The following is a 12,733-nucleotide window of genomic DNA, read 5'->3' on the forward strand; positions in this document are numbered from 1 at the left end:
TATTCAACTGCCTGGCACCATCTTTCTCATATTGTTCATGCCTGAGAAACTCTATAGAAATTTTACCTGTTGCTTGAGAGGATATTTATTTACTTCCTTTCATTGTGTCTGAGGGCTGCATGTCTTCAATGTAGCTCTTTTTGGAGTTTGGCTATTATAGGATCTCATATTTTATAGTCTGAGGGGATCATGGAGTTGAGCAAAATTCACTACTTTTTCAAAATCACTTTTTCCCTTTTCTAAGATATTTTAAATGGGTTGCACTAAGATTATTATTGGTGGAACCACAAATATGGAGACATAGCCCTTTTATATGGAAGAGTGGTTGTGAGGGTTTAGTCCTGAGTCTGAAATGGAACCAACTTCACCCTCTTTTAGCCGTTCCTTTCCACTGCTATTCTAAAGAAAAGATAAAATGCAGGAATATGCAGCCATTGCATTCAGAGATGTTTGACCTCCGTATTTAAACTTTATAAGATAAACCTTATAGAATGTCATTTCACCAGTAAACTTCACAGAAGACAAGGATAAGATTATGGCGTCAATAGTCTTTGGTCTTTCTGAACATGGCCAGACTTCCTTATTCAGCAACAGATTTCTGTTTTTCTTTTTATTTTTTTATATTTTTGGTTATTGATGGTGGATTTTTGTTTGTCTGCTGTTGCTGTTGTCATTGTTTTGGTTGATTTTAGTTCAACAACATTTAGAAAGGTAAGTTTTCTGAAATTATAAATATTTTTGTTTGCCTGTTGTTTGTATCTATCCTGTCTGGCATACGTCATAGATCTAAGAGCAACACACCTTCAGCCCCCTCCTTTCCACCAGCCTTTACAGCAGCTCTGAAATGTAATGCCTATAGTGCATTTATTAGATGAAACATTGGAGAACCAGATTAGTTAAGTAACATATCCAGCATGCTGAACTCATAAAAGACTGTTAAAAAGAGTGCTTTTCTGTCTGTGCTGCTATACCAAAATGGAAAACACTGAAATAATAGCTTAAAATAGCTAGTGAAATAATTTATTTTCCTTAGGTAGGAATATTTTAGATGTTTAATGAAAATGAGTAGTTAAGTGGGTGATGAAAAAATAATAAGAGGATTTTGATAATTTCTTGCCTCCTTTAAAGAAGATAGAAAAGATAATTCAACTTGCTGGATTTCAATTTCCCTATCTAAAATTAATTAATAAGAATATTGATGATGATGAGTTTTATACCTTTGTGGCTTTCCATTTACTTGAATTCAGTGCAATGCAAGAAATACAACATTAAATCTGAAGACAAGTATAACCAATGAAAGCATGTGTATTGCTCGTATCTGCTGAGGCCTTATTGTTCATAGGGTGTGTGTTTTTAGACACTAGCTCTCTTGTCTTTTCAGCCTAAGAATTCCATCTTAAATATTAAGATTGAGATTCAATGCCACTATACTTATGGACTCATCCTAAAAGTAAGTCCCAATACCAAGTTTATGTTTTGTGTTATACATTTTCATATAAAAATACAAATTCAGTCTTCCAGTTTACAAAGGAAGTTCTCCCTCTTCCTTTCCCCCTTGAAACTTAATTCCACAGAATTTCTGTCCAATTAAATGAAATAGATCTAAGTAAGTGTGACATCCAACCATGATTATGGGAGAAGAGATTTATAGCTATCCAGGATGGAATGTTATAGCCTATAGGGGGGGTGATAAATGCATTTATGCAGGGTGGAATGAAGATTGGCAGGCAGCAGTGGCCCTAAGTAAGTTGTCAGATCCCAAATATGATGAGACAGAAACATAGGGGCAGGGGGTGATGAAGCAAGAAAGAGTAGGAGCAATTCATCACAATGCAGGTGTAAAGCAAGGAGTCTAGTATTAAAGTCAATAGGATGGAGAATACCATCTTAATGTGGCTGGGTGTGTCGGGATGAGGTATGAGATCCTCAATGTTGACAGTTGTTCTCCATGTTGGAATATGAGTGTACACAAGACTTCAAAGCCAATGGGGATTTGAAAAGCTTTCACTTAAGAGGGCAATCTTTCCCATGGTAAGAACTCAGGTAAGATGAGGAGACAGGAAACATCTATGCTGGTGTTAGAGTGAGAATGCAATTAGAATTGGATGATGGTACATGAAGATTTAAAATGGGTATGCAGAGGGTGATGGCCGTCATAGATTAGTTAGGGAGAGAGAGACTGAAGACTTGCACAAACATATTTACAATAATAGGATTGGTGTCCTCATAGCTGAAATAGGGGCTAACAAAACAGAAAATGTAAACTAATAAACATCACTATAAACAAAGAGACAGGGACATTTGCTGAGAAGCCTCAGATCATAAGCACAGAAATAATGATGAGCACACTTAGCATCTAGACCATGGCTTCTTATATAAAAATTATCCTTTAAATATATATGTATATATATATTTACTAATCAGTGCAGTTTGATCATATACCGCCCCCCCATACTTTTCTCTCATCCAGCAGCCCACATTGCACATTCTGGTACTATGAAAGTTACGCAGGAGGAAGACTTCTTCCTCTGGTCAGAACCAACTTGATTTCTCTGTTAATACCAAACTGTATTAAACCATGGCTTCTAAATACCATTCTCTCATAAAAGGAACCAGATTTTCTTAGGTTTCTTAGGGTAAAAAAAAATACTTCCATTGCTAGGAGATATAAAATAAAAGATAACTCTAGAACTCTTTCTTGTATCAGAAAATAAGCAAAGACAATTAAAAAACCAAGTTTTAGATACGTGACAGGACCAAGAAGACTATTTTTGGTCTAGCCAGTAAGTACTGGTCATCAAAATAAGAATTCATGTTTCATACTTTAATTAATAAAGCATGAAACTAGGAATTTATAGTGCTAGAGTAGACCAAATATGTTAAATGGTCAAAGAATATCTGTACATTTACATTATATCAGTTTCAGATAGTAATACGAAAGGGAAATAAAATACATTCTCAAATCTGCCAGTACCCTTTAATCAACTGATTAGTGTTAGCCGATAGAAGCCATGAGACGCCACAGACACAGAATGAATCTCTCAATTCCATTGCCACACAATGGATCCCTGAACCATTGCAACACAGCTGCAGACAGTGATGTACCGAGCAGAGTTTGGGAATGGTATGACTGAGACAAGACTGTGGGGTTTGAGTTCTGTGGCTGGCTGAAAGGAGATAGTGAAATTTTTAAAGGGTCAGTATCCTCTATTATCTTTATTATTACTATATTTATTTTGCTTCATGTGTATAAATGTTTTGCTTGCATGTATGTATGTGCACCACATCCATACCATTCCCATGGAGGCCAGAAGCAGGCATTTGATCCCTAGACCCAGAGATATGGATGGTTGTTAGCTGCCATATGGATGCTGGGAACTGAACCTGGGTTGTCTGCAAGAGTAGCCAGTGCTCTTAACAGCTGTGCCATCTTTCCATTCCCCTGACAATTATTATTAAAAGTCTGTATAGACCTTGTTACTGCCTATACCCTGGACAGACAAGCTTCTACCAGGGGGTGAATACATACCTTTTCATCCTACTGCTCAGAAAAGCCCACATTGACTAAGAATCAAAAGCTTCCTTGTAACCATTGACCATATCAAAGTCAGCAAGTCAAGGAATGACTTGAGATTTGCTCCTTACTGACTAAAAATAACTAATGTAAAAAAAAAAAAAAAAAAAAAAGGCAGTTGAATGGATTCTCCACTTGAAGTATAAAAGTTTTATTTTGGAAAAAAATGGGAAATGGAGTCATAGATTAGATGCTGGTATTCAATGTTAATTTCTTGATTCTGTTGGTTTTATTGTTGTTGTATAGAAGAAGGTGTTTTGTTTATATGAACCATAAACTATTTCTTTGGGTGAAAGGGGCTCAGTTTGTAACATCAGTCTAAGTAGTTCTGAAATTTTTCCTTATAATATTTTATTTATTTTATTTTAACTTTTAAGAGACATATATTTGTTTATTTTGGAGTTGGCATAAGCCTAGAGACAACTTTCAGGAGCTCTTGTTTTTCCCCTGGTTAAGGTCTTCTTTCTTGTTTTTTCTGTTGCTGTGTTACCTACAGTGGGCTAGCTGGCACTGTATTTGGCTTTTTAGGTGGGTTCTAGGAATGGAACTTGGGTCACCAAGCTCATAGAACTTGCTCTTTTACCTGTGGAGCCACCTCCCCAGTGCAGGAAAAATATATGCAACATTCTTGCAGCATTTTCTCTACTGTTGAAATTGTTCTTATATATTATCTTGATATGTAGAGATGATACTAAAATCCAGCTGTCTCCTATACCAGGGACAAGTATTTCAGGAGATGTTGTCCTCTTCTGTCCCCAGGTGAGGGTCATTTCATCCGTCCTATTTTTACTCAGGAGCCACAAGATGCCATTTTTCCTTTGGATTTATCCAGATCTGAAGTCATTTTGAGTTGTGCTGCCAATGGTTACCCTTCACCCCATTACAGGTAAGATCCTCCCTCTGGATACCACTGTTTATACCCTTGTTGTTAATGTAAAATGCACACATAAAAAGGTGTTTTCCAAAGTATTTGAAAGTTTACTGTGTAGACTACAAGGGATCTTTCCATGATACACAGTTTTGTTCACAGTACTCATATCAGAAAATACATGTATTCAGAACCATAACAAGTTCCCTCATTCTGTGTTCTGGGTGCCATTTCCACAGAATCACTGTTACGCTTTGTCTTGTTGCTTACATTTGCTTATGGCATTTATACTTGAGACTGATGCCTTGCATAGCTATACTGTACACAGAACTGAGAATGAAAGAGTCCAGAAATATAGAAGTAAAGAAGCACAAGAGACAGAAATGGAAATGAGAGTGAAAGACTTGAGACAAATAACAAGCTCATTTTGCCTTCAGCATGGCTGCCACAGTTTGAGACTACTTCCTCAGTTTCCCTGTATATAGTGATAATGTAAATGTTCTCCTATAAACAATCAAGACAAATTTAAATTTATTTTGTGAGATAAAATTCTGTAACTCCACCAGCAACTACCATTAAACTAAAAATATTAATTGTAGAAATAAAAAAGTTATAGGCAATTATGTACCTTCTAAGGCAGAGAGAATTTTTTTTAATTATGGGCAAAAGGGAATAATGTGTTTGTTTATCATACAATATTTTATTTTCAAAGTCTTCATTTTATATTATTTCAAAATTGTTCTGATTTTTCTCACATTTTTCTGTCTAAAGAGGATGTATGCAGGCCTCTGTATGAAGCCTTCTGTAGTATCTTTGTAAATATTAGAAGCATGGTACATTTGTTGAAACAAAGGGGCTCTTAGCAAAACAGAACAAAACAAACAAAACAAAAACACTTAATTTTCTTTTCTGCTAACCCAGTCTTCCAAGCAGTACAAAGTGAAAAAGAAAGAGCAGGAAGGGAGGAAGGGCTAATAATGTTTTGACTTATTTACACAGTTTCAGGTAAGGTAGCATTTAATCTACATTGTGGATAGAATTCAAATATTTAGAAATATATACATGAATAACTTGTATTTTTAATGAAATTATGCTTTCTGGTAAAATCTGTGTGAAATATGAATATAGGAAAGACATAATAAATATCAAAATGACTTTTCAGTGACATGGATTTTAAAAGCATTTCCTAAAAGTGTTAATTTTTAGATGTTGAACTGAAAGTAACAATTTAGTCACTGGTTTTTTTCAATGTGATAAAATATAGCCTATATTTGTATTTAGACAGACATAAATTACTTGACTAAACTAATTAGCTCATTTATTTAAATGTAAAAAGTTCAAGACATTACATTTTGCAGAGTAACATCAGTATCTTCTATTTATAACCAAACATCTTAAATCTTCTAAATAAACTTATTAATGTTCAGAATTTTTTATTCTGAAAGCAATGTAAGGTAACTGACTTGGGAGACCAAAAATTTTACAAATTGTTTTATTTAAATCAGGGCTTGTTTATTATTTATTTTGCTAAAAATAATCAATTTAACATACAATAAAGATATAAAATATGATCAATAATTTTCAGGATTATCTAATATTTGAAGTTATAATTTTGTTTTTTAAAGCTAATTCCATTGATCACAGTTGTTAGGAGGATTTCTTAGAAAAATAAAAGACTATCTGAATGCCCATGTTTTACAGTTTACTAAATGTAATTTAATAAATGAAGTATGTGTGATGTATTCATTGCATGCAACAACAGAAAGATATATACTGGTGTCTCTGATGACAATTTTCTGGTTAGTGCCCCATGTAGACATAAATAGTGAAGAAAACTAGAAATTCTAACAGTGCCAAAAACTTATATTCCTAAGGTGTTTCTAAGCTAGAGCCATAAAGACAAACAATTTAGCTTTTCCTTTCTATCTTTACAAAGTGCTTCAGCAGATCTCCAATATTCCTTGATAAGATATTCTTCAGGAAGAGGCTTTGGAGAGTCAGAAAAGAATTACATTTTAATGCCTAAATGTCAAACTCAGACCCAGTTTCACTGATACTAAAGCAAGCGGCAGTAACTTTTCAGGCACTGTGCACTACCAATAGAAGGTGAAATTTTAGTCTTAATATGACTACAAGTAATGTTGATTTTAAACATCCACTAACAACCATATTAAATTTGGATTATTTGGAAAGATGTGAACCAGAGGAAAAGCCCTTATTTTCAAAGATCCCAGTGTTATATGGGGTTATTTAGGCACAGGAAAAAACAGTCCAAAGGAACCCTCCACTTAGATCTAAGTTATTCTTTGTAGTGACCTTGCTGTCCTTCTGCGAGGAGCCTTGGAATGCTCATTTGTCTTTGTTGGTAAACACTCCCTTCAGAGAGTGAGAGTAAGCTTTCCTGCATACTGTTTTAGAAGGAAATAAAACTGAAGTGGAAACCATTGCTTTAAAAGTTTTGTCTTCTGTTTTAAACATGTTTGTGTTATCAAATTTATTCTTACATTGGCTCCTTTTAAGAGAATTAAGCTGTGTTTTTCTTTTTCTTTTTTTGTAAATTCAGTACAGCAAATGGAAACACATGGGACAAAATAGCAATCTTAAAAGCTAAACGTCAGAAACAGATTAAGAGTCAATTCTGTAAAGTGTCTTTCAATGAAAGACAGTAGCAAAATAAAGATTTGCATACAGTAGCAAAATAAAGATCGACAAAATACATACTATGAAAGTCTTGTCAAAAAACTAGGAATGATTACTTTTACTCAATCAATGACCAGAGAACATGTGCTGATAGAGTTCAGTCAGGAAGCCTTGCAAAGGACTTATACCTAGAACACCTAGGAAAATCAGATAGTAGGGAATTAAACCCATGTAATTTATTTGGGGAATAGAAAGAGCACATACTTAAATCAATGATGCATGATTATCATGGACGGCTTCTAGTATATCTTCTCATAACCTGGTCACCAGAGGAAAGTCCATTAGTGTTTATCTGTCCTAGACATGAAGAAAGTCAGTAAAACCTTAGGAGAGCCCATTCTCTTTTCACACATTTTCTCATTTCATCCTCTTAATAACTCTGTGAGATCAAGCAGGATACCATGCAAGGCTTATAATGGATGGACGTATCTTCCGATGAAAGCAAGTAACTTGTCTGAGGAAACACAGGGCAAGAATTTTAGAGTTGACATGACTTTTCCAGTGGAAACAATGGCTTCATAATGATGCTGTACTGCAAACACTAGACAGACTTAGAACTTTGGTTGTAGTGTTTCCTTCAGTGATCTAGGGCTGGGCTCAGGAGTAAGTACTTTAACATGCACTTACAGGGGAGAAGTTTTGTGAATTCTCACCAACAAATGCATAAAGGAATGTTTATATTCTCAAAGGACAGCAAATAAATAAAGATCATATTGTTCCGTCAGGGCTCAAACACTTAACTGTGAAAGATATTCCACTGGCTAAAAGCATCAGATTTCAGTTCAAATTTCTCAGAAATCAATGATCACTTCATATCACTTTAAAACATTCAATGTCTTTTGTCATAGGAAAATGCTCTTGGATAAATAATGCTATCACTAAAGTATGCCTGACAATCACTTGAATGCTTTAACACAATTTCTTCATTGATTTAAATGTATTAATTAGGACAAAGCCAACACCAGGGGTTGAACTCCTGATCTATATGCACACTTTAATAATCATTTTACCATAGTGATTTGAATGATTACTGGGCTACTGTGAAAAATTCATTGGCTGCAGCTAAGCCAACAACTTTGAATTTCTGTTGAAAAACAATTACTGAGCTTAATTAGGAGAATGTAATGATGACAGCAGTTATTTCGGTGATTGATTCCAAAATTAAAGAGAGCTGGCAAACTAAGTATGGTATATCCTTTGCTTTGAAAACTAGAGAGAACGAGGAGGCCAAAGACTGTGCCCTGTAAGCAAATTATGAAAGACAGTATTACCATGTGGGCAGGGGGAGTATTGGCCTCTTGAGATAGGCAGGCGGAAAGAAGTTTCCTACTTTTTCAATCTTGAGAACAAGCAGCAGTATGTACAAACTAGTACTGAAAGAAGGTTGAAAATCCAAGCGACTGTGATGAACTCTTTGACTGCTGTCTTTTAACTTCATTTTATTAAAGAGAGGTTGAAGTATACAGGAGGTGGATATAATAATTTTAAAGTTACAGGACTGAGTCGAGTCAGATTAATTTGATATTTGAGCCAACACTTCCCATCTTTAATAGTGTGGGTTTACCTGGGTTCTCATTTCTTGTCTACCTTGGTAGACATTTGTCAGATTCTCCCCAAGGAGTCTTTCACCATGCTTCTAAAACAATCAATGACATTCAATACAATCTCATAAGTTGTCAAGCTTTTCTTATCATTATCCAGCCTAACAAATTATTTTCAGTATGACTTCATTATGATGGGAGAATCATAGCAAAGTTGGTGCCCCCCCTGAAAATATGGTTTGAAACCTTGATATATTCCATAGCATGAAGAAATTCACTACCTATTCTGAAAGACTGTCATGGGCTCAGGACATATTACCTCACACTAGGAAATTAAAAAAAAAAAGAGCACAAGGAGGAAGGTATTCATCTTGTCCTTTTACTTCCTTTTTTTTTTGTGAAGCTAAGGATAAAAATCTTCATTTCAGAAGTGCCTTTTTTCCTTATTTCCAGAGATATACAGCCATCAGTGAGACTAGGAACAGTCAGTCCCTGCTGAATTTCTCCTCCATTGTAAACATAAACTCTTACTTGCTGTGTCCTTTTATGCTTCCTGACAACTATACACTCTTAATTAAACATAGCATTAAAATACACAGATGTTTCTGTGTTTAGGAGTCTTTGTTCTGAAAGCTCTCAGATAGTAAAAAGCTATGTTATATAACTGTGTATGCCTTTCTTATAAAATCTGTCTTCTGTTCTAGACCCTCAGCATGAACCAAACAATGGTAGGGAAAGATTTTGTTTTATTGTTGTCCTTTTCTTCTACCTCCTCGAGTGCTGGTTATGATTCATTGTGTTTAATGTTTTGTTTGTTATTTTTATTTTATGCTTATGCATGTATTGCTTGTGTGTGTGTAAGTGCACCTGTGTCATACAGTGCTCATGGAGGTCAGAAGACGGTGTCAGATCCCCAGGCCCTGTAGTTATAGACAGTTTTTAGCAGTCATTTGTGTGCTAGGAACTAAACCTGTGTTCTCTGCAAAAGGAGCCAGTGTTCTCAGTCACTGAGCCGTTTCTCCAGCTCCATGATTCACTATTTTTAATATCTATTTTCTTAAATGGTTTATACAACTACATAGAGCTTGTAGCCTTGGAATATGGCTCATTAAATATCCAATGCTTGTAATTTAAATTATTTAGAGATTCTGATGAAGTTTGGAGGTGTCAGATAGGGGAAGTGAATGTAGTTAGAGGTGGTGAACATCCGTTCTTCATCATGAAATGACCAGATGGAATTTCTAAAGCAATTTTCACTTCCTTGCAAAAACTTTACTGTCCTTTAGCTGGTTAATTCATGTACTAAAAGGCTGTCGACTAACAGCTAATCCCAGAGACATTTTGCTTCCTAAAATAAAAACTTCTCAAGTTGCATTTGTTTTGCTAACATGTAATTTTAGGTTGGCATTCCTAAGTGCCATTGAAATATTTTCAACGTGATTAATTTTTCAAGTAGCAGATTCACAAAGACAATCATATTCTGAAACAGTCAGGTTGTTATAGTTTTGCTATCAGTGTTGAATGGGCATTGTCAGACCCTTGCTGGCATTCTTTGTGCCATGGTTAATATTACCTTTCTTGGGTTTCTGTCTCCAAATCATTTTTGACATTCACTTTTGCCACATCAGTTGTGGGAATTCAGGTATGGTACTCATTAGCTGAAAATGTTCTAAAGGAATAGGATGTTAAAATAATTGACATGAATGTTGAATTTTTATTTCTAATCTTAAGAGTTATGCTGCCTTTCTGGTTCCATTTAAGTGCATGTTTTTAACTTGTGAAGGGTTCAGAGCTTCCAAATGACCTACAGATTGATAAAACTAACCTCAAAACAGTTCCATTTGCCAGATCTCGTAGCATAGGACTGAATTCTCAGCTAAGTGGGAGGATGAGGAAGGAGAGTTGCAAGTTCAAAGCCAGTCAAGTCTTCTGAGTGAATGAGTGAGTTCCATGCCAGACAAGGCAATTTAGTGACACAATGTCTCAAAATAAAAAGTAAAATTCAGTTTGGAGATGTCACCTAGTGGTAGACCATTTGCCTAGTACAGGAATGTCCTAGATTCTATTCCCAGCACTACAAAACAAAGCAAACACAAAGAAATAGAGTCATCCTTGGTGAAATTGGCAGCTCATCTCCATATATAATCGTTTTTCTGTTTGGTTTCATGTTTGTAGAAATTAAAACAGCAAGTTCTTTAATAAAAATACTAGTCATTTTATATAATTTGATTTTTTTTTGCCCTTGAAGGTGGAAGCAGAATGGAACAGATATTGATTTCACCATGAGTTATCACTACAAGTTGGATGGAGGCAGTTTGGCCATTAGCAGCCCCCGCACAGATCATGACATTGGTACATACCAGTGCCTGGCCACCAATCCTCTGGGGACTATTCTGAGTAGGAAGGCAAAACTGCAGTTTGCATGTAAGTTTTGATGAAAAATATCCATATTTAATATGCCTTGAAAAATAGAATATATATATATATATGTGGCATAAAGGTAACTGTGTGAATAATTTGTTTTTTTTGAAATTAAATGCGGTATATGTGAAAAATTTGACTACATTTTGTCAATCTAGACACCAATGCATCATGAAAATCTGCTCCCTCCTCCCCAAAATTAGAAAATATTAGTGGAATTATACTTGTGAATTATTTTTAGAAACATTTCATAAGTGAGATAGAAATGCTAAAATAAATGCATATGATGTATTATTGCTGTCATTTTAATATTTTTTCTTTTGAATGAGGTATTAGCATGAAGACATAGGAAAGAAATCAAAGGGCAGCAGTGTCACTTGGGGGAGGCGGGTATTCTTCCAGGAACAGCAATCATACACCCACAGTGTGATGTAGGTGGAAATAAAGTAGTTGCCAAAGGCAGGCTTTATATTAAATGTAACAATGTCCAGCTGCATCACATAAATGTCATCCAAGTAATTACCTTGGTGACATTTGGGGACATTAGCAGATGAACAATAGACAGACTGCTTCTTATATCCGTTATATAGTGTTTCCAGGGAGTAAAATGCTTCATGTTGGATGCAGTGAAAGCCTTGTTTGAGAATAATTATATCTCTCGATGTGGACCAAGTGGAAGGCTTGCATTTCTCCCTTTGTAGTACTCCCTGCACTCTGGAGGATATATTGGGTGGCCCAAATGTTAGCTGCTCCTCTTTGGGGACTCATGGAAATGTCTATGCTGTCTGTACTTTTGAAAAACCAAATTTAAAGATTTTATTAAGAATATGTGCCCTGAGCCCACCCTGTAGAATCAGTGTAGTTAGTGGCAGATATATGAATTAATAATCAAGTCTGTTTCTCATTGCAGTTCTCATGTTCCATAGTCTGTTATGCACCAAATACCCCATGGCTTAACACAGTGATGGTGATGTTGAATATTTGGAGCACAGTCTTTATTTCTTTATTTTATGTACAGATAGATATACGTATGCATATACTCAACAATGAAAACAATTTCTTTCTGCATTTCATCGAAGAACACTATTTGGAAACATAGTAAGGAGGAAGATTCGGAGACACCTGTATTTACAGAAATAGGCACCTGTTTAAAGAGACTGAATGATTATTTCAGAACATTCGGTTTGGAAAGGCATTATTCCTAGAAGCTGGAATCAGATTACAATTACACATGACAAATTCCAAAGGAAATACCATACATCATATGATATTTATTTGTAATAATTTGTAATTTGTTTGTAATGAGTTTCTGTTGAGTTATGGATTCTATCTACTCTATAAAATAACTGGACCTGAGTAGCGGGAGAGATGACTCAGCAGTTAAGAGCCCTGGTTACTCTTGCAAAGGACTCAGGTTTGGTTCCCAGCACCGACAATCATCCGTAACTCCAGTACCAGGGGATCTGATTCCTTCTTCTGACCAGTGTGAGCACTGAATGAAATGGATACACTTACACTTACTACATGCAGGAAAAAAACACTCATACACATGAAAAATGAAAATAATATTAAAATATTAAAAATAATAGTAATAATGGGACCTGACTTAAGGGTGTATGCTTGTAATTC

At 35.3% G+C, this 12,733-nt stretch overlaps 1 protein-coding gene across 1 annotated transcript in view; it reads left to right on the top strand.

Annotated features, from left to right (window-relative positions):
- The window catches only part of Cntn6 (contactin 6), a 384,479-nt gene that overhangs the window by 140,025 nt on the left and 231,721 nt on the right, over positions 1 to 12,733 (top strand). Inside the window, 2 exon segments of the mRNA XM_008822699.2 lie at positions 4,334 to 4,460; positions 10,932 to 11,107. Of these exon segments, the coding sequence (XP_008820921.2) occupies positions 4,334 to 4,460; positions 10,932 to 11,107 (303 nt within the window).

The sequence above is a fragment of the Nannospalax galili genome, unplaced genomic scaffold (assembly GCF_000622305.1).
Source record: "Nannospalax galili isolate Female #2095 unplaced genomic scaffold, S.galili_v1.0 scaffold828, whole genome shotgun sequence".
Lineage (NCBI taxonomy): Eukaryota > Metazoa > Chordata > Mammalia > Rodentia > Spalacidae > Nannospalax > Nannospalax galili.